The 23044-nt window shown below is 44.0% G+C and overlaps 2 protein-coding genes across 5 annotated transcripts in view; one reads left to right on the top strand and one right to left on the bottom strand.

Annotated features, from left to right (window-relative positions):
- The window catches only part of UNC45B (unc-45 myosin chaperone B), a 33767-nt gene extending 25356 nt beyond the window's left edge, over positions 1-8411 (top strand). For 2 of the 4 annotated variants that reach the window (XM_074974842.1, XM_074974841.1), the window contains exons 12-16: positions 189-302; positions 406-521; positions 4748-4865; positions 5787-5942; positions 7638-8409. In XM_074974842.1, coding sequence (XP_074830943.1) covers positions 189-302; positions 406-521; positions 4748-4865; positions 5787-5942; positions 7638-7904 — 771 coding nt within the window. In that variant the 3' untranslated portion in view covers positions 7905-8409. Of the gene's footprint in view, positions 1-188; positions 303-405; positions 522-1724; positions 1880-4747; positions 4866-5786; positions 5943-7637 lie in introns of those variants that run through there. The other 2 variants (XM_074974839.1, XM_074974843.1) reach the window with 2 other exon arrangements.
- Positions 8412-9327: 916 nt separating this feature from the next.
- On the bottom strand, positions 9328-22813 carry LOC142000505 (schlafen family member 13-like). The gene is made up of 5 exons (XM_074974838.1): positions 22559-22813; positions 19888-20972; positions 18894-19022; positions 15751-16471; positions 9328-12989 (listed from the first exon to the last, which is right to left on the bottom strand). The coding sequence occupies exons 1-5, from the start codon at positions 22678-22680 to the stop codon at positions 12185-12187; spliced, it is 2862 nt and encodes a 953-aa protein (XP_074830939.1). The 5' UTR covers positions 22681-22813; the 3' UTR covers positions 9328-12184.
- Between the last annotated feature and the right edge of the window lie 231 nt (positions 22814-23044).

The raw sequence follows: 23044 nt of genomic DNA, 5'->3' as shown, positions 1-23044 counted from the left end.
TCGTGTGTGGGTATTTGACAACACAGAAGCATGAGATCCAATGTGCTCTACAACTCTGAATTTTATTTGTCCACTAAATTTGGACAAAACTTGATTCTTCCAGAAACCTTTCTGCAATAAGCGCAAGTAAAATAAAGACAATACTGTAAATCTTTTCATAAGCCTACATTCTTTGCTGTCTATAATAGGCCCTGATACCTCTGGCGCTAGAAGGCACAGATGTCGGCAAAGTGAAGGCTTCTCATGCTCTAGCCAAAATTGCTGCCATTTCCAATCCAGACATAGCATTCCCAGGAGAGAGGGTAAGTAAATGCAATTTTCCCTTGAGGCATTTTTGTGATAAACCAATGGAAATGCACAGAGATCCAGAAACCAGAGTGACACTCCAGTATTCCCTACTTTTAGGTGTATGAGGTGGTCCGGCCGCTGGTCAGCTTGTTGAATACAGAGAGAGACGGGCTGCAGAATTATGAGGCTCTATTAGGTCTCACTAACTTGTCAGGAAGAAGTGACAAACTCAGGTAAGTTACAATGGTTTTGTCACCTTTTCCCCATACTGCCACTTCATCAGATCATAGACTATCAGGGTTGGAAGGGACCTCAGGAGGCCATCTAGTCCAACCCCCTGCTCAAAGCAGGACCAATCCCCAATTTTTGCCCCAGGTCCCTAAATGGCCCCCTCAAGGATTGTATTCACAACCCTGGGTTTAGCAGGCCAATGCTCAAACCACTGATAAAGCCAACTCTCCTTTCATGGTGTGTCAGAATCACTCCGGAAATGGCCCACACAGACCAATGACTTGGTGGTTGGTTATTAAAGTGTTTGAAGATTCCCCCCCCGCCCCATTAAAATTTTTAACCTTCATCCAAAAAAAATGTCAAGGAAATTTGAGTTTTTGTTGAAAAGCTAAAAATTTGTTTTTCTATGAAAACTGAAAAATATGAAGATAATTTTTTAAAGAGTTAAACTACTCAGAGCCACTCTTCATGTGAAACTCTCTGTGATGTTTTTTCACCCAACTCTAGTCAGTTCCATCCCAGGAGCTGGATTCCTATTGGGGAACAATGCTACCATTAAGTAGTAACATGAGACCAGCGGAAGGGAATTCTGTTTAATGTCTCACTCTAATTCTCATGGCATGTTTTGTCAATATACCTGGATTATCCACCACTTCAAATAGTCTTTCTCAGTTTAACAATCCCATGAGCCATCCAATCTCCAGGGAACGTTTTTAAACATCTGTAGATCTTTGCAGCTCTTGGTCACCAGTGGCCAAAATTTCTAGCCCTCTGACACTCAGTGGTGGTCTGTTGTATTAATACAGGTGGAATACGTGAGCCCAAAGAATCAAAGATGTTAGCTTGACCCTGTCGCTGTCCAATGTTAAACAGTTTGATGTACCGAGACAGCAGCTTGCTTAGTACCATGACACACACATCAGTACATATTCTTTTAACCTGTTATTAAAGATATACAAAAGATAGAAAAGCAGTTAAAGCATTTGAAATGGAAAGTATTAAATAAGGGATTCATCTTAACACCATCCCTTGTTCCCTTTCCCTTTAACTGAAGAGAGATTTTAAGGAGAAGGAAAAAAAACAAACTTGTTTGACAGCCTTGAAGATGTTTGCAGTGTTGTAGCCATGCTGGTCCCAGGGTATTGGTGAGACGAGATGGATGAGATAATAAGATACTGCCTCACCCACCTTGTGTCTCTCTCTAGGGTGGTAATAACGGTCCTGTGCCGGTGGGGAAGAGAAGAAGTTAGTTGAGAAGGGCTGGAAATCCTGCTGCTGTTAAAGTCCGGTCCGACTTCCTTTAAGACTAAACAAGACAGACACACGCCCCAGAGGGAAGAGAAAAGAGCAGAACAGATAGAAAATGCAGCTTCTGTCTCTGGTGTTGGCTCTCACTTGCAGCTTCCCTGCTGGAGAAACACAGGCCCGGCACAGTGTCTGATCAGCCACTCCAGGGCCTGTACCAGCATTGGGCTATTTAGGGCATTGCTTTTAGCTGCCTTTTTCTGGTCACAGGCTTACAGCAGTGCAACAAAATATGCAGTCTTGGCCAGACAAGCCAGACTCTTATTAAGCAGAAGGCAAAAGGAGAGGGATAGGAAAGAAGAAATTAGGTGGGGAAGGAAAAAATCTTTGGGGGGAGGGCGGGGAATAACAATGTGTCACAACCCAGGGGGTGATTGGGCCCCGTGGAGGTGGTAGTGTCATCTGGCTCCTTCTCTCTGACCAGGACATCTTTCAGGATCAGGATGAAGAAGATCTGGGGTCCCAGGAGACAGTGGGGTTGGCAGCAATGATGGTGGTGCTCTCCCCTTCCCCTCAGCCAGCTAACCAGCTTTGTGGTAGCTCCGTCCATCCATCTTGGCTAATTTTCTCCCAAAAGTCTTTTCTTTTGTTAAGAGGGAGTGGCTGGCGGAATAGCCTCCCCCTCGTTATTCACCAATTAGGCCCAATTTTCGACACACCAATTTTGGTTTATTGATTTCTGAGCTCCCACGTTTCTCGCTGACCAGGCATGATCTTAACACACTCCTTGAGTTATAGCAGGGGGCCTTTAGGTTTGCACTAATCTCGTTTTTGTCTCCCTTTCGCACTTTTTCCTCCCAACGTTTATTGTTACGGGTGATTGTGGCACTTTATGAACTTTCTCACAGTTGAGCTCAAAATTAAGGTAAACGTTTAGGCCCAATGATCATAACAGGTCTCATCGCCCTCCTGCTACCCCAAACTTTTGTTTTTGTGGTTGAATTTATTTCGAGGAGGAACGAAGGAGAAGTCTACAGTACTCTTCCTTTAAGATTAGGGGAGGAGCAAGAACATGGAGACATACTTGCAAATCTGAAGGAAAGTCTGGGACAATGGAACACAAGTGTATCCATACTGCGTCACTTCAGGGTGTGTTTGCATGATGCATAGCTGCTTGGAATAGAACAGGTTGAAAAACAAAAGTCCTTAAAAGAAACTAAGCTATCTGTAGATCAGGTTTCTGTCCTTGCAAACTGATGTGGCGAGTACCTGCTCCCTTCTGAATGCACTTTCATGGTCCACTGGCAAAGTTCAGGGGCAAAGAAATTCAATTATAAATAGGGCTTCTGATTTTAGGTTTTGGCCAATAAACCCCAATAAAATACCCCCACTACAAAAAGAATGAAAGTGATATGTATCTAATAAACACTGGAAAAGATGACTATTTATGTTGACTTCACCTCTTTCCCAGTGCAGTTTATTTATATAGGTTCTGTTCCTGCTCCCTGGTTTGTATCTAAGGGCTCTCCTACACAGAGCAGTAATGAGGACCACTGGGGTCTGATTTCTAAACCGCACTAAGGTGTTGTGCGTTAATTGATCCCTGTAGACCCTGCTGGTGCGCACTAAAGGTTCCCTAGTGTGCTTTAACATTTGAAACGGTACTATGTTAAAGTGCACTAGTGAACACACGCAATCAGTGTTATACCAGGGGTTCAATAACAACGATACAAAGCTTAAACTAACATGTAAGTCATTTTTATACTTTAATTTTTATGATATGTAAGTCCTAGTTACTCAAAAATTTTGGGAAGCACTTGAAAAATATCTTCTCATTATCCAAGAGAGCCCAGAAAACCACTGATATTTGGACATCTACATAAAACTTAAATTACTAAAAATAAACCCTGAAAAAGAGAGCCTTAATTATAAGGAATACCCTACACTTCTCTCTCATCCTGAAGAGGCTGTCCTATCTCAGTGCCTGATCAATCAATCATTTTCCCTAATATTGGCTTGTCTTTACATTAGCTTGCTCATTTTACTGGGAAGATGAGCAATTGCTGAGGTCTACTGTTTGAATTTTATTCTTTCAATTTGAACTCATGCAGAACTTCAGGACAGTCTCTAAACAGCTACCGTAGTTACTTCTCCAGCTCTGCAAAAGGGACTTTGAACTCCACCCCTGGCTATCATGGAGCATTTTTCATCAAAGACACATTCCATCTCTCAACACAGGGTTTTAACAAGGTGTTAAGTAATATAAAGAAAATGGAGCTCTGAATGTTTACCCAACAGCTAAAGATCATGAGATGTTACACTACTAAAACACCATGCAATCAAGATAAACCTTCCTGCATGGCTGGCATTGAAATGACCTAAAAATTATTCCTGTTACAAGAAGGAAGGGGCAGATAAGTTAAGAACTAGATAAATTCATGGAGGATAGGTCCACCAATGGCTATTAGCCAGGATGGACAGGGATAGTGACCCTAGCCTCTGTTTGCCAGAAGCTGGGAATGGACCACAGGGGATGGATCACTTGATGATGACCTGTTCTGTTCATTCCCTCTGGGGCACCTGGCACTGGCCACTGTTAGAAGACTGGATACTGGGCTAGATGGACCTTTGGTCTGACCCAGTGTGGCCGTTCTTATGAAGGGATGGCTGAAGGAATGACTGGTTTTTAAATTAGTGAGAAAAAGTGTCATGGCTTAGATGGAGAGAGCTTGTTTTTAAAGGTTTCAGAGTAACAGCCGTGTTAGTCTGTATTCGCAAAAAGAAAAGGAGGACTTGTGGCACCTTAGAGACTAACCAATTTATTTGAGCATGAGCTTTCGTGAGCTACAGCTCACTTCATCGGATGCATACTGTGGAAACAGAAAGGCTTTCCCTGCCGCCTCCTGTCTGTGGGCTAATATTTCATGGCAAGCACATTGTAGCACGTGCTGTGACCATATCTTTCTGCTGCCCTTTAATTCAGGCTGAAGATAATCCAAGAGAAAGCCCTACCAGACATCGAGAACTACATGTTTGAGAACCATGACCAGCTCCGACAGGCAGCCACAGAGTGCATGTGCAACCTGGTTGTCAACAAAGAGGTAACCGTTTTCGCTCCGCATGTAATTAGCCGGTGGAAGTCATTGCCACAGAATGGGGGAGGCCAGGAACTTGGAAAGATTCAAAGAGGGATTGGATCTTTAGATGGGTAACAAGAATATCTAGAGCTATAATAGTTAATGCCAAAAAATGTTTTGGAAAGGATAATAAACCGTCCCGCGTCGGGGCTTAAGCCAGCCCCTATTAGGGATTAAGCTGACACTCACTGGGGAACAGATTATCCCACATTTCCCCACTGTGGGGCTCCTTCCACTTTCCTCTGAAACATCTGGAGCTGGCCACTGTTTGAGACAGGATACTGGACTTCAATGGACCACCAGGCTGATGTAATTCCTAGATCAGGGGTGGCCAACCTGAGCCTGAGAAGGAGCCAGAATTTACCAACGTACGTTGCCAAAGAGTCACAGTAACACGTCAGCAGCCCCCCACCAGCTCCCGCCCTGCTCCCAGCGCCTCTCATCCACCGGCAGCCCCGCCAATCAGCGCCTCCCCCTCCTCCCCCACCTCCCGATCAGCTGTTTCGTGGCATGCAGGAGGCTCTGGGGTGGGGACAGGGAGGAGCGAGGGCACGGCAGGCTCAGGGGAGGGGGCGGGAAGGGGTGGAGTGGGGGCAGGACTTGTGGCAGAGCCAGGGGCAGAGCCGTGAGCACCCCCCGGCCCATTGGAAAGTCGGCGCCTGTCGCTCCAGCCCCAGAGTCGGTGCCTGTACAAGGAGCCGCATGTTAACGTCTGAAGGGCCGCATGGGGCTCCGGAGCCCCAGGTTGGCCGCCCCTGGCCTAGACGCTTTAATACGCGTTTTCTATTACGCATTTATATCTGACGGTTTGTGAAACTGCTGCTCCAGTATGAATCCCATAAGCCTGGCAACTCGCTCCCCATTTTTGCCTTTCATTCTGTTGAGGTTCAAGAGCGCTTTGTGGCCGATGGAAATGACCGTCTCAAGCTGGTCGTGTTACTGTGCGGTGAGGATGACGTGAAGGTCCAGAATGCAGCGGCAGGAGCCCTGGCCATGCTGACAGCAGCACACAAGAAGCTCTGCCATAAAATGACCCAAGTGGTAAGAGGAAAAATCTGATGCCCAAGACACTAAAGAGTCTCAACAAATGCTCAAAGGCAGCCTGGGAATGTTGTAAAATTCTGATCAAAGGATTTTAAAGAACTTCTACAGCGACAAATTTAAGTATTTATGTGAAATCCTAGGGAAAGCAAATATTTTGGCGTATAAAACCTTGCATGTTTAAGCTAACTGTCTAATTTAGTGACTTCCAACAGGGAGTGACCGTCTATAGCTGATTTGAAACTCCCTGCCCCAGGTTCATCTCCTGTTAATTTTTCCAAGGACTAAAACAGCCTTTTTCACCTCTCTGGTTGGGGACTTGTGGTAGCAGGATCTGTCCCTGTGCACTCTCATGTCCAAAACCTATGGTTGGTGTAACCCCCAAGATCATTACAGTCCAGCGTGGCAGGGTTCCGGGTTTATTTATCATGTCAGTGGCTAATTTTGATGTTCATTTTTTCCCCATTTTTATTGTTTTCAATGTTCGCTGCTGTAGGAAACTGTCGGGAGGTCAGACAATTAATACCAGTAGATGTTGAGATTCAAAAAGTTAAAGCTCTAATGCAGTGAAAACACAAATTGATGTAAGGCACTTTGATTTGTGTATTTTGACCTGTGATGTTGGCAAATCCTTAAGTTCTCAAGCAATGTTTCTCTTTGCCTAGCTGTATAGTTTGATTGCTAGCGATGGGAATATTTTTCCCATCTGTGTGTGTGCGGTGAAATCAATGTCTACTAGTGCTTACTGATGATCGAATTCTTCCAAGCTGACCTATAATGTATATAAGACAGGGTGGACCCACTGTACCTACAGTTCCTCCTCAACCAAGTTGTTGGTTTTGTAGTTAGCTTATTTTATTTTTATTTGTTACTTGCTTCGCTGCACACAATTTGTATGTATTCTGGGGCTGCCCCTCCTCCTTTCGTGGCTGGGGCATCCTTGATGCGTGCACACACACCTGTCAAGGGCGTCTTCGTTTCCTGGAGGCTTTTTTTCTCTTTTTCAAGGCTATGCCCCAAACCCTGGGTTTTAAACCCTGTCTGACTTTTGTAAAACTGGGATAACTCAACCCCTCTGAAGTATGGAAGTGAGACTGAATTCATTGGTATAGATGACGTGCTCAGCTGCAACAGTAAGGAATACCACAGTAAAGCCTATTTAAAAAAAAAAATCACCCCCCCAACCCCCCGTTTCAGCTAGCTTTACATTGTGATGGAACCATGCAAAACTCTGACCTCTGTATGGTGTCCACACAATAAAAACCAGGGTCCAAACCTTGGATTCAGGTTCCGTTACAAAGGTGGATACAGCCCAGCCAAAGACTGGGAGGGCAGGTGCTGCTGCAGATCTGGATGCAGGTAGCCCCAGAGCAGTTTGTGGAAGCCCTTCACTCAGCCAGCACAGCACCTGCCCTTACCATGCAAGGGCTAAGTATTCAGAAATTAACTGTGGAAAGGAACGTAGTGCTTGTTATGCAAGCTGGTGGCTGTTCTCACTCCCAGATAACTTGTCTAGGAATTGAGACCAGTTTTCATGCATTGGAATCAACCTGTTTGCAGACTCACCTTTTCCTAAATTGCTCCTTTCACCCCCTTGAAAAGTGCCTTACCTAGGGGCAAACTACCTTGCACTTCAATGATTTCCTCTGCTGTAGAAAACTTTTTTTTAAACTCACAGCTTTTTCTTCCTTGCAGACAACCCAGTGGCTGGAAATCCTGCAGAGGCTCTGCTTGCATGAAAAGCTGGAGGTCCAGCACCGTGGGCTGGTGGTTGCTTACAGCCTGATCAATGCAGACCAAGAGCTGGCCAAGAAACTGGTGGAGAGTGAGATGCTGGAGATCCTGACACTCGTTGGTAAACAGGCAGATGACTCCAAGAAACAGCATGTCATCAATGTGGCTCGCGAGTGTCTTGTGAAGTGCATGGACTACGGGCTGATCAAACCTTTCTCCCAGGCATGAGACCCCACGGCAATGGCAGCCTGTCGAGAGAAACCAAACAGAAGGGGAAGGCACATGGAAGGTCTACAAATCTACAGGATCCACAGAAGGAAATTCAGTTTAATTGCCAAGGCTTTGCTGAGCACAGGGTATACTCACTTTATCTTTATGCCTGGGGAAAAATAAATTTAATTCCTAGACACTGCAACCTTTAGTGCCAGGATTCCATTGCTAGCCATGAACGCATCCGAGTTCCACCATAAAAGAATCAATCCATGCAATGCATCCAACTGCTGCTGGTTCAGGAAGTCTCAAAAGTTTAGGGCAAGATCGAGGTTCCAAGTAGACTTTCTTGATGGAAAAAATCATGTTTTTTATATTTCAGCAGTTCCAACTGAGGTTAGAAGAACGGAGGTGAAAGGCTGAATTGTCTCATGTCACATTCATAAAGGAGTTTGGTTTTTTGAAAATATTTGATGATTGTATTACTGGAATGCACATGTTTAGTGTGAGAATAGTGGGTGGATTCTCCATTAATAAATTCTGTACTTTGTTCTGTGTGAGTTCCTTCAATGTTGCATTATCTCTGTTTGTGAGTAGTGAGTAATTCGTGAGACCCTTTCTATTAAGTGCCTGTCAGCCGACCACTCTATCTACATAGCAGTGAATCTCAGAAACATGGCACAAAAACCAACTCTCACCTTGCAGAAAAACGTTTCAAGAATTGCCAGTTCTGTTCAGATGGATGTGTAGGGACATCACACAGCCCTGCAAAGGCAGTTAGGTTGCTCTGACATGACCGTGACATGCCAATAGCACGAATACGACTGCATGCAATTACGGTTTGCAGGAATATTCTCTCACTTTTCTCTATTGTGGCAAATTGCCGGCACTACTATGATGGGTCTCGCGCTTTCTATTCTTGGGTGGGGGTTCAGGGCACCGTTTCTCGCCCCTGAACTGGGGTATTAACTGCCCCACTAGTCTCCTAGAGGAGGGGAGTGGAGAGGGAGGGACACGGGCCCGCCCTCTACGCCGAATCCCAGCCCAGGGGCCCTAGGGATAGTGGTAAACCACATGACCTAGTGGTTCCTTCCCCTGGGCTACTTCCCTCTCCTGCCCTTCAGCTTGTGGGACTTCCTGCCCTCCCTCTGCACAAACCAGGTGTCCATTTACCTAGGGTCTTGGTCTTCCTAGCCCACCGCAGCACTTAAAATCAATCATAGAAGATCAGGATTGGAAGGGACCTCAGGAGGTCATCTAGTCCAACCCCCTGCTCAGAGCAGGACCAAGCCCCAATTTTTGCCCCAGATCCCTAAATGGCCCCCTCAAGGATTGAACTCACAACCCTAGGTTTAGCAGGCCAATGCTCCAACCATTGAGCTATCCCTCCCCCAACACACTTAAGGTAGTTTTATTTAATAAACAACTTTAAAGAGCCGGTTTTGTACATTTTTAATAGAATTCCAATTTCCATCCAAATGCAGAGTGATACAAATCACAATAAAAAACTATCTCCATTCTCTAACATGCCATAAATGTATTCAGATTCTTAATTTTTACTCTTTGTAAAGATCTAGAATTGTTTAAATTAGCATTTAAAGCTACAGCATTAGCAAAAAAAAGGATCAAAGCGTGAAGGCTATTTCTGGTCACAAAGGAACATGGTTTAATGGTTATACCAGCCAATAAGAAATAACCTTTCTCTAGGAAAAATTACTTAAATATAAACATAAGAGAAGATTAAAATCAGTGATTTAAGTCAAGGGTTCCTACTTGCTGATTTAAGTAGTGATTAAAATTGGTGATTCCAATTACTTTGGTTTAGGCCCATCTACCCTGGTATCTAACTTCCGACATTCTGGGCCTGATTTCCAAAGTCGGTGAGAATGTAACGCCAATGACTTAGTCACTATAGCTGGGATCTACACGGGGACTTAAGCACCGTGACGCCCACTGTGGCAACATCTAACTTAGGCACTAGAAAGTCGTAAGAACAACACTGCGATCCACAAAGATAAGCGCCTAGGCTCCCTGTACAATGAATGGGAAGAGACAGGCGCCTTCAACTGCGATCCACAAAAGGCAGCACGCTAGGTGGGCTAATGGGAGATGCCAACAAGACAGGTGTCTGCTAAGCCCGCCCTTTTCTCAGAGTAAGGCCCCGAAGTCCAGGCTGCAGGGAAGCCCTCATCTCTGCCGGCGATTCACAAATGGCAACCGCTGTCCTGGAGACAAGCGGCTCAGACACGTAAGGTGGCTCTCCGCAGGAACCGGTTTGGTGCTTGTCTCACACCACAAAAAAAGCCACAGGAAGTGGTGCCCACTTTATAATTTCTGGCCTAGTGGTTAGAGCACTCACCTGAGGCACGGGAGACCCTGGGTCTAGCTGCCTGCTCTAATCACTATTATTTATCCACAGCTTCCTCAGGAGAGACTGAGGGAATCACACATCAGAATGTGCCCCTTAGCTCAGGGGTTACAGCACCCTCCTCAGAGGTGTGAGACCCCTCTGGCAGAGAGGAGGGAACTGAACCTAGGCCTGCCACGCCCCAGGGGAGTGCTCGAACCCCTGGACTGAAAGTTCTGAGGTGGGCATCACCACCATCTCCTTCCCCGGCCAGTTTTGAATGGGACCCAATGCAGTAAGCAGCCTCTGAGTACACCTACCGAACCACCTCCGTAGAACTAATAAATGAAATTGTTTGTAATTGTTCACTTTATTAATATAACTTCATAAGTAAAGTTTTATGAATTAAACTTCATTCATTCATAAAACTGGGTACCCCAATAACTGACTAATTGACAATTAAGCTGCTTGTTAAGAGCCACAGCTGTACAGGCAGCTGCCCTTGTAAATTTCACTTTCAATCCAATTGCTGCTGAAATCCTGAAACTTACACTGCTTCAACATTGTAACTTCTGCTCAGCGTTTGTCATTCATTATACTTGTCTATATTGTAACTTCTGTTCACTGTTTGCCATTCCTTACACTTGTCCATATTGTAACTCAAACCCCATTTTAACTTGTCCCGAACTCCATTTTAAAATGCTCACTCCATTTTAAAATGCTCACTCCATTTTGTAAAAGCTTGCTGCAACCTTCATTTTTGCAAAACCCTGCTATAATCTTGTTAGTTTAGTTTAGATGTGTGAATGAGGTATGTATGGATGATGGAATCAACCTCCAGCTCCAGCCTGTCCTGGGGAAATAAAGTTCAAATACCAGCGGCTGAAGATGCAGACAACAGCCCTAACAAAGTAAGAAGAGTCCACCCTAAAAAGAAAAGAACAAAGGTACAATAGAAGGAAGATCAAAGCCAGGTCCGAGGCTGAAAGTCACATCTGCAATTGACGGGTGATCAATCACGCTGTGTCACGCTGCCCTGGGTTCGGTAAGACCTATAGACTCTGGATTCAGACTAAAAAAACCTATAAAAAAGATGGGTGAGATGGAAGACTTTGGGTAACGTTCTGCTGCCAACCTTGAGGGGCATCGGTGCGCGCCCAACAGAGACCCAGCCCTTCCTCGTGTCCGGCTTTCCTGGCCAGTTAGCCACCACGATCCCAAGCTGCGGAATCAAGCCACGAACTCAAGCTACGTTCAGGACTGGTAACTATCCAGCTGCTGCAGAACATCTGATGATGTGTGTGTAAGTGTATTATGTATTAGCTAGTGGTTATAGATCAAATTGTTATCATAATAAACGTGGCATCTTTGCTTTGTCCCCTAAAACGATCTTGTGTAGTTTTGTCTGCATAACACCTCCTGCACAAAACTTAGTCTTCCCCTGGTTGGTGAATCGCTCTGGGCTTAGGTGAGACAAGTGCCTGGGCTCCTAGAGGGAGGGAGCAGTACACATGCCCCAGCATCTGAAATTTAAACAGCTAGGGAATTTGCACAGCGGAAAGTTAGGCCCCTAAAGTGAATTTAGGCCCCTACAGGTTTTAGCCAAGCCAGAGTTTTGTGGATCACAGTGGTGCATCTTGGAAACCTGAAGACCAGAGGCCAATCTTGAAACATTAGCAGGAAGGACTGATTAGCTTCAAGTGGACCATTCTCACTATATCCCATGTAGCTCCTTTGGTTTATTTTACGGACTGGCTTTTTAAGACCCCCAGGCCTCACCAGGTCTCATGTAGTTTATTAGCCTGGGAGATGGGAGCCCTCTAAGGTAAAATTTCACCCATGGTGAGATTTGTATTTAGGTCTGAATTGTGGGTGAAAAACCACAAAAGCGACATGACTATCACGGGTTATTAAACAGATCCCGAGGGAACCACCAGGACATTTTCAAGCATTACCTTTCATACAGCAAATGAAGTTGTAAATTAGCTCTGGATGCCACACAGAGTTTAAGATTTTCGGAAATCGCATTCTGTGTAGGGACAGGGACTGGGTTAATCCCAAACACGATGTTTCTTTCCAGGCCAGAAAAGCGGCGGATGCTGTCGAGAACAATGCCATGACCCAGCACATTGTCTGCCGTTGTGAAACATGCATCCAGTTTGAAATTTGTCATCGTCGCTCTCATTTTGGGTTGTAATATGCACTGATACCTATCCTTCTCTTTCATTGTGTTGCACAGGATAGCAATGTCTTTCCCGGAGTAACCACTTCGGAAATATTGGCGACAGGTATCAACCACATATGTTGCTATTTCCTCCTCCTCCAAGTTTTCTTCTACCCTACAAACACCTGGCAGGGGATGGCCACATACAGCTTCATTGAGCAGCATTCTTAACCGCTCAAAAGGAATATCAATTTGTGGATATTTTACAATATTTTGCATCTCTTGTTCCATGGTATTGTATATCTGGGTGGCATTCCGGACCCCTATAGTTAACCACTCCTGAGGATATTGTTCTGATGGATGTGGAAGACCGCACGGAAATGGGTGACTTGTTTGTAAATAGTCCAAGAAGATCCAGAGAACACCAGGTTCGCAATGACCATGTCCTTGGGTGATACACTGAGCTTTGCTGTACCAATCACCATCCTCTGACCGGAAATTCTGGGCCTCATCAATTACTATGTGCTTCACTGATTGATAATTCCCCTTTAAGAAGGCAACTCGGGTCACAGGCCGGCAAATGTTTCTCCTTCTACAAAATAAAAGAAGACATTTGGCATGATTAGTGTGAATTTTCTGTTGGTCTGTGCAGCTGATCCAATTTAGAGGAGTGACAAGTGTATCAAATCACCTCTTTCTGGGTATGAACAAGCTTGCAAACTTTTTGCTTTTAAGATTTCACTTCTGATTATTTAAAAAAACCCAAATTTACAAAGGGCAACACACATTCAACACCGAAAGCATGTAGGTAATTGATGAGTTACATCAGAAACAGCACACCTCCGATGTTTTACATAATGTGCACAAAAGCAGTGGAGGAAGCATTTCAGTGGTTTGAGCATTGGCCTGTTAAACCCAGGGTTGCGAGTTCAATCCTTGAGGGGGCTTGAATGGGATCCCTTGAAGCATGTTTGAGGCAGACCATCACCGTAGGGAGGTGATCACAGAGTTTATTTAGTTGGGGATTGGTCCTGCTTTGAGCAGGGGGTTGGACTAGATGACCTCCTGAGGTCCCTTCCAACCCTGATCTTCTATGATTCTATGAGCTTTTACCCACCCAAAAAGTGCACGTATCTGACATAACAACAATAGAAGTATGTTAATGTACTTCTAAAATATTTTATAAAACACTTAGTAGAAGGGTACCCAAAAATGTATTATAATTATTGGGAGGCAGCTCATGCAGATTGTCTGAAGGATGTTATGTTGTGTAGTCCCCCACAATTTGTTAATTTATAGTTTGTTACTCTGCTGCTTAAAATCATTATAGACCCTACACAAAAAGATATTACAGAAAACAAGCAAGCATTATAAGGGGCTGCAACAGCCAATTAAGGTGATTTGCAGAATTGTTCTATTACCTTTACAGTTCATACACTCAGATAATGACTATATAGATATATAGAGATCATATATAGATACGTAAAAATTGCTTACATAGATTACAAACGTACTTCAGATCTCATTCAATATGAGCCTTATTCTCATTTACATTAAGGCCCCTTTACACTGTTCTCGCCTTAGCGTAAATGTGACTAGGGCCATTCTAATGAGGGTCTCTTTCAGTGTATAAATGATTTCAGGATTTGACGTGGGTCACTGTGCACAGGTTGGCTGGGAAGCGGCTCAGCTGGACCCCCCTCCCCCCCGGGGTCTGAAGAGTGGAACGCCACCTGGCTGGCCACAGGAATCAATCTTGACTCCTGGGGTGAATGAGTCCACATGAGCAAACTATGAAACAAACTGTCATGCCCAGTCCGGTGAAGGCAGCTCTGCCGCCTTCTCCATCAGTGGCACCCTTCCCCTCCTGGCCGACAGCGAGGAGCAGAAAGCAGTTCCCAGCTGATTCACCAGCCACCTCCTTACCCTGAGCAGCAGCAGGACATGGGTGTGTTTGGACAGCAGAGACAGGACTTGAAGGGAGGCTGGGGTTGGAGGCAAAACAGTTTTGAGGGGTGGGACAAGACCTCAGTGCTGGGGAAGGGAGTAGGGAGCAGAGGCGGCAGGAAGAATTGAGGAAGAGGGGGCTGCTGGTTGGGGCAGAGGGCTAGAAGCAATGGTAGCGTGGGGGGAAGAATGGAATAGCTCTGGGTAAAGAGAGACTGGTAGAGAAAACAGAGATGGGACAGGTTTCAGAGTAACAGCCGTGTTAGTCTGTATTCGTAAAAAGAAAAAAGAAAAGGAGTACTTGTGGCACCTTAGAGACTAACCAGTTTATTTGAGCATGAGCTTTCGTGAGCTACAGCTCACTTCATCAGATGCATAGCATATCGTGGAAACTGCAGAAGACATTATATACACACAGAGACCATGAAAGTTGAATTTCTACCCACAAGGGGGCAGCCAAAGCCACAGGTTGCTAACTTTTGGATTAGACAAATATCTGCCTGGGATGGCCTAGGTATACTTGGTCCTTCCTCAGCATGGGGGCCTGGATGGGATGAACTTTTGAGGTCCCTTGAAGTCCTACATTTCCTCCTTGCATCTCTCGATTCCAGCGGTGCCAAGCCAGGATCGGTCACTCAATTCCGCGGAAAGACGAATAAGGGACAAGGCTTAGGGACCCTCTTAGCTGCAGAAGCCTTGGGAGGCTGTCCCTTATCTGACCAGCAGATAGATAGTGAAAAGCACTCAAAAATCATGGTGCTGTAGGTCCCCTACTTATACCTCTGTACTCACATTAGGACCAAGGGAGGGATATGGTGGAGAGGTAGAATGTGAGGAAGGCAGGTAGAATGTGAAAAAGGCTCCATAGAGCATCTAGCAGAAACCAAAGCTGACCTTCCCCACATTCACTCTCAAGAGAGGAGAGGAATAGAAACCCCAATGTCCCCTAGAGGTGAATCCCCTCTGGGTGCAGGGGGTTAGGTGGCTCACAGAAGTGCAATTTTCCCATCGAGGGGTGAATCTCACCCAAATTGTTTTAAGATGGTTTGTCAAAAAAGGCCTCCCAAATACCATTAATCCCTGCCCATTCTGTCCTATAACATGCAAACTACCCTCTTACTTATGGCATCATCTCAGCACTGGAAAACTTCCGATTGATAATACTCCACTTTACCACTGATTTGTTTAACCCTACTTAGTAGAGTCAGAAAATTATGAGTTGAGGGCTTGTTTGTAGACAAGGCCTTAGAGAACAGTGGTCCATTTCTTTATTGACTGGCAAAAAATGTTTCTCAGTCTTTAAAAAGACTTTTCTTCCTGCATTAAACATATATTTCCCCATCGTCCCTCTGGCATTTGATATGATTTAATAGCACAGGGTTTTGAATTAGCTACCCAATACTTACTTCACAATTGCTGTCAGAGGCTGGTACTCACAAATGTACAGAATCTCATCAGATTCGCAGTGGAACACGTTCTTTATCCTCTCTATGATATTCAGGGCCACAACTGTCTTCCCCGTTCCTGGCAGGCCATAGATAAACAGCTTCTTGAATTTGTGAAGATTCATTGTTAGTATCTCATACTGTTTAACGGTGAGAAGGTTGAAAAATTCACAGCCAAGCATGTCACTTAAGAAGGATCTAAAACTCAACAAGATTATCACAAGTGAGTGAAGTAAGTCTGGCATGTCATTGGGCAAGAGGACATAGGAAAGGGGATGCTTGACTTGCACATGTGAGTCATTATTTAGCTCTCTGTTGGTTCCAAGCTGTAGGAGATGGGGAATCACACACACTTTCTGAGTGTATCCCCCATCATTTACCAGTTTCTTCTTTAACGTACAAGCAATACGTTTTGAATATTTAGGCTCAACCATGGAACAATCCTCCGTGACGGTGTACAGCGTTGGGTGTTTGCCTGCGGCTATTAAGAGAGCATCACAGACAACATGCTGATCCTCTTGCAATCCAACAGCAACAGCCCAGCTTCTTGCAAATATCAGTAGTCCCTGAGAATATTGCAGCTCTTCCATTTGCTCGTTCATTAAATCCTCCAGCCCTGGATACTCTGAGAACAGCTCTTTGCTGAGGTTGTCTGGTTTGTATGTTATCCCATTACGATTTACTAGAAATTGAGAGAATTAGAAAAAAAAATATATTTTTATGATTATTCTCTTTTTTCAAAAGCTCTACAAGGCCATTTAAAAAGCTATTCCAACTGAATTTATGGTTGAAAATATATTGCAATTCATTAGTTAGCACAATTGAAAGGAGTATTATGAAAAGTAAAAGTGCTGGAAAATATTGAAATATTTCTGACATTGAAAGGAATTATTTCACCTTTCCTTAACTGTATATTTCCCAGATTTGAGGGCACTAGGTTATTACTTTTTAAGTAGATGAAATCAACCAGACCTGAATACAAAACCATTTTTTCCTTATTAATTTACTGTTGGAGACCTGTGTCTATATTGACTATGTTTCACATGCACACTGTACGACACAGTTTGCTATTCCACTTTAGAAAAAATGAAACCAGAAACTCATTCAAGAAAATTTTATGATGAAAATGAAATATTGGCAGAAGTAGAAGATCACAGAGGAAGAGAAGTGAGAATTTGTGTGACCTAAACTGTGTATTTTGCTTATTTTCCATATGTTTAAAGGGAATCTTAATTAAGAATTACTGGCATTCCATATTTTAGTTTTTTGTTTTGAGGTTTTTTAAACTGCAACTTTCCCTTATGGCATTTGTCAAAAAGTTTAGCGGTATGAGTACTCAACCTTTGGAGTTTGTCCGCATTACAAAGTATTACTCTATTTGTGATAGTGAGGTAAAGGACTTTGACTTGGTGAGTTCTGTGTGGTATATCTGGGGAAGCAGAGAGAATGTGTTTTATATAACCATTTCCTGCATTTCGGTTTTGCACAGCCGCACAGATGGAGATTTAAAGTGTTCTACAACTGGCAAATATCTAGACCTGATTATCTCTAGGAAATACTCCCTCCTCAGCTAGTCCACCTTCCCCTACAAAGTCCCAATGAATTGTTTGATTTCCTCCTCATTCTTTTCATTAGATCAAGCCATATTATTTGGGTGACCCATGTCACAGCCCAAATATTAAATATTAACATCAGCGATATTGTGAAGAACCCACTAACTGCAGAGAGTATATGTTTCATTAAACAATTACGAACACTGAAACCTCTCATATCTAACAGGACTGGTTTGAAAATGATTCCCAAACAAAGCAAAAATTTGATGAATTTTGGCTTTTTTTTTTAAAAGCTTAATTTTATCAGACATTATTATGTTTAAAATATAAAATGCCATTTAATATTACTAATGAATTGAACACAGCTGGAATAATAATAGAAAAATATTCCTAAACAAACAGGCCAAGTTCAGTTCATTGCTATTCATCGAAGTCTCCGTCTGTGTTCGCAAACAGTCTGACAGCCATGCGATTATTCAGAAAAGCGCTCGACAATGCTAAATTCCTCTCAAATATTGAGACAAATAGTTGATCTATCAATCTGTAACAAAAGCTTGCTAATTATTTATTATTCCCTTTTCTCTTGTTTAAAATGCTTTGATCCTCCAGTCTTGGAGCAAAACCAATAACATGGGACATATTATAGATCAGGAATAACAGAGACTGAATAGTGAATAGTTAACAGGAACTTTTCACAAACAACCTAGTCTTACCAATTTGGAGAACAGGTTCAGTTTCACGACTATTCATAGAAATCAGAAAAGATTCAGGAACGATTCATTTCCAAAAAAGGGCATAAATTGTAACAAATACTGAATATATTTGTAAGAAAACTCCACTTTGGCCAGTTTAAGCAGAATTTCACACAAATTATATTTTAAGGAAATCCAGCAAACCCAACCAAAATGTAAATATTATGGGTAGGATTTTCAAAAGCACTCAGCCTTAGTTTAACTCTAACCTCATTGAATTTAATGGGAATTTACCACTGACTTCTATGAGAGCAAAGTTAGGCCAATCCTATGCGCTTTTGAAAATCCCTCCATAAAACTCCAGCAAATTCACATTTTAATATTGAAGAACATAAACACACACGTCGGGATACTTATTTAACATACAGTAATGCTATCGTACTCACAGCTTTCTTAGGTGAAAAACATTGAAGTAAGAATTAAATATCACATAGGATCACTTGAAAATCACTTGTCCTTGCCTTGAGTGCAGGGGACTGGACCTTTCGAGGTCCCTTCAGTCCTACTCTTCTATGATCATACATTTGTGTACATGTAGTAAGTGTGGGAGTGCAGTGTCCAGGGAACAAGGAGGATTCAGAGAGGTCAATATGAAGACCTACCAGCTGGTCTGTTTTAACCAGTTCATACAATGTTTTAGTGCATGCTGTCCCATGCTTGTAGTCCTCATAATTATTTGAAAACAACGTGAGGCAAAAGGGGAATAAGTAATTTCCTACTACATTTTAACATTCGTTCTAAACTGAAATCTTCAATCATGTCAAAACACGTAAATCAGAATTAAACTACAAAAGCATACCTGGAAATAGAGATTCTTGCAGATCACGCAGACAAGCGAGGCCTTTGTTGGAAAACACTGTTTTGGTAAGTGGGGGTGCACATGACACACTCAGCTCAGCCCTGAAAGCTTCACACAAATTTGAAATCTCTAGAAACATAAATTAAAGCTCATGTTAATACACTATTACTGCACCTCTTCACCACCATAAAGAATTTTACTCTGTATGCACAGAATTGATTTGGTTTTTCCATTGTAAATGAACTGGTGCAGCATATGCACCCTGTGGAAACTTCAAATGAGTTGAGGTTAATTAATTTAACTGGAGGTGCTTATCTGGGAACCCATTCACAGCTGCAGTGTGTCCCCCTTCAGGTGGCAGAAAGGGTAGAATCTTATTGCCACAGGTTGGGAGTATGCAGTGGGATTTCGGTTGCAAAGAATTGGGTCCCTCCATTCCTGCGGCAATCATCAAGGGAGGAAAGGGTTAAGGAAAAGGCATAAATCAGGACCATGATATTGGATCTTGGCCCTGTTGTTTTCATCTGTAATTATTTCTTGGATTATCCCGGGATAAGTATCCCCAGTTTTTGGTGCATGCTAATGAATGAAAAGTTGGAGGTCAAATAAGGTTTCCACTATTTATGATTAGATTAAAAATTGATGACCCTCAAGCTTGGCTGGTATTGTCAAAGCTCATGTAGATGATTTTGCAGGATTTGGGGTGGCACAGTTGGTGCGGACTGGTTATTGGGTGCCGCAGAAACCAAAGATTATAGGCGAGTGCTGTTTGCATCTGACCAAAAGAGCAGAAAGCTACTCGTAACTTATAATAGCAGGTACGGTAATAAAATTACAGACAGAAGTCCCTATAACCTTGTAAGAGTCTGGGGTACCAACCAGTGACTTAAGACCACTTATCACATCACCAATGGCACCGCCATGCTAGAAATACTGACGTTAGTGCTAATATGGAAAAATAAACTACAAATTTTGATTTTTTTTTCATGTTGACCTGGGTCAGTTGCCATCATCAAGGATGTCCATTCGTTGGCTGTCATCCTCATGATCTCAGTGCCCTTCACAGTCCATGAGTCCGGAGTCTCCGAAAACACAACACAACAAAACGGCTGGATTTTCACAGCACAGACATAACCATACAAGTTTTGATCTTTGTCATACACCTCCAGCATTTTGCATTCTAAGTTCACTCCAGGCAGAGAACTGCAGAAATGTGAAATGGGTAATTTCCCCTTAATATTTTCTATTGCTTCTTTTAATTCACTGATATTTACTTTGTCATTCCTACATCCAACAACTGTCCCGTTATCATCCACTCCAATAAATAAAAATCCTCCTTGTGTGTTTGCAAAGGCAGAGATGTAATTTGGCAGGATCTCTTTCATGTATTTCAAAATGTTCTTTGTTGTAAAATTCTTAAATTCAACATGCGTTGACTCCGTGAAATTTAGTTTTTCCCCAAAGCAGAGACTGTCTCTTTGATAAAATCTTTCAGCAGATATATACAGGTTTTGTTCCTGCTGAACGTCACTTAGCAGAGCTTTCTTAGCTCTTGGTCCTGTCTCCTCACCATGTTTTCTCCTGGCAGAAACTTCCTTCTCTCTGAGAAATTGCACTGCTTCAGTAGGACTCATGTTGTCTGTTCGAGTCAGAGATCTTTGGCACAAGCCTGTCCTTAGGCTGCAAATACGGGGTGAAGATGAGCCATCACTGCTCCATGACTTCACAAAAATTAACATACAGTTGTTTTCCCGCATATATTCAAAATCAAAGTATTTTCGAGACATTTTAGATGGAGTAAGTTCTGTAAGGGCTTTTTCTATATCCTGTCCAATCCCATGTTCTTCATAATTGTAGTCCTTATTATCAACCTCTGCCTTTATCACTCCTCCTCCTGAATTCAGAAATGCACATGCTGCTCGGGAAATGTTACCAACTTGTTTCCTTCTCAGATTGCAATCTGTCATCTTCTTCCTGGATTTCTCGCCAAAAGTCACTTTTCCCACTTTTAAAACCGCATCCGGATAGTCTGTGAACCAATCAACACAGAGAGGGCTCTCCTCCATGGTCATCGTGTTCCTGAAACAATGAAAGCAACAGGTCTCCCTTAAAACATTACACAGAACAAAGTGGCAGGTTTCAGAGTAACAGCCGTGTTAGTCTGTATTCGCAAAAAGAAAAGGAGTACTTGTGGCACCTTAGAGACTAACCAATTTATTTGAGCATAAGCTTTCGTGAGCTACAGCTCACTTCATCGGATGCATACTGTGGAAAGTACAGAAGATCTTTTTATACACACAAACCATGAAAAAATGTGTGTTTACCACTACAAAAGGTTTTCTCTTCCCCCACCCCACTCTCCTGTTGGTAATAGCTTATCTAAAGTGATCACTCTCCTTAGAATGTGTATGATAATCAAGGTGGGCCATTTCCAGCACAAATCCAGGGTTTCTGGGGACATACTGCTGCTTTCCTTGGGAGTCATTCCCAGGCAGTAAGGATTTACCCTTCCACTTTCAGAGCGTTTCAGAAAAAACTGAAACACACAGAAAGGAATCAAACTGTTCGTTACATGGAAATAAATCCCCACTGGAGAAATTTAGCCCATGCTCATATAGGGAGGAGTTAAAGTGCTCTCAGTTTCCATTGTAAGGACAATAAAACTCTGCTACTGTCTCTAAACTCTGTTAACCCACCAGTGCAAGCAACTGTCTCCAGCAAAACAGCCCCTGCAGCAAAGCTCTGACCTTTTCTTTACCACCTTTTCCAAAACCCACTTGAAACATTTAAGGGCCCGGCCCTGCAAGCCCCCCCCCCCCCAATCTGCAAATCCCCCCTGCTTCCCAATGCATGTGCAGAATGTTCTCCAATTACAGGGCTATCTCCACTGTTTGCTTTCAAGGATCTTGGCTTTTTCTGTGCAGGAAGAAATGTCTTAGAAAAAAACAGGAAACTGATGTTAGCCGAGTGCTCATGCTCAGGGCTGTGACCACGCCACGATAGGACCCCAGTACCCCGCTGCCCGTCTGTTTCCTTGTAACCAGGTCAGTTTCTCATGTTAGCAACTTGCTCTCAAAGTGCCAGACGTTTCACGTCATGTCAGCTTTGGCTGCGGGGGGGAGAAATGCCAGGGGAAAGGGAAAGGGGCTGATTTCCAACCGGAGCTACTTCAGCCCAGCTCTAGGCGCAGCACTGATCAGCCCTCACTACAAAGAATGATCCGACTCTCGTTCACACGAACGCCACTTCACGCCGCTTTGGCAGCGTGAAAGGGCCTTAAAGTGGCTGTAAGTGATATTTACACTAGGGCCCCTCACTTTACACTCCTGCGTGAAATCCTGGCCCCACTGAAGTCAATGGCAAAACCCCAGGGTGGTGTAAAGCGGTTTTAGTGTAAATGAGAATCAGCCCCCCACAAAGACCAAGACACAACTGCTGCTCTCGGCACCACAAATCCGAGACTGACTCCACGGACCTGCCCCAGTGTTCCCGAGCACGGGGCCGCCCAGGAGCCTCCTAACCTGGGTTTCTGACCTAGGAGATGCCGCTGGAAATCCCGCACGGGATCAGTAGCGGGGCTGATCATTCCACACGGCAGCGGGCACATGCCGTGTCCGGGGGGGCGGCCGCGCTCCGCCCCCCAGCCCAGGGGAAGCGAGTCTCACCTTGCTTCTCTTCTGCTCTCCGGAGTTCGCTCGGCCGACGCAGACAAGGCGCCTCTCGGAACCGATCTCACCTTCCCACCTCCCGAGCGCTGAAAGAAACGCTCCTCTTGGCCTCCGTTCATTTCACTCCCCCCGCGGCTCTGGCCCTGGGTCCTAGCGCGACTGATGTGACCGGACAGGGCGGAGTCCGCGAGGGAGACAAAACCGGCCGAGTTGGACCCACAGCGCCGAGGCAGAGGCGGGGCTAACCCTGAAGAGGTCTGCCAGCAGGAACACAGGCTCGGGGGCCAGGAACTGCTGAGATCTACCCCCCCCCCCCCCCGAAGCCAGAAACAGGATGCTGTAAAACGTCATCTGATTTCTTTTTAACCAAGGAAATTGTGGATACAGACTAACAGGGCTACCCCCTGATCTGGGACCCTGTGATTCTGCTATAAGAGTGTCCACCCCCAGAGACATGCACTGAAACACCTGAAGGTGTGAATT

The sequence above is a fragment of the Natator depressus genome, chromosome 17 (assembly GCF_965152275.1).
Source record: "Natator depressus isolate rNatDep1 chromosome 17, rNatDep2.hap1, whole genome shotgun sequence".
In the NCBI taxonomy this organism is placed as follows: Eukaryota; Metazoa; Chordata; order Testudines; family Cheloniidae; genus Natator; species Natator depressus.
The sequence above is the reverse complement of the archived record's forward strand: the minus strand, read 5'-3'. Positions and strand labels throughout refer to the sequence as shown.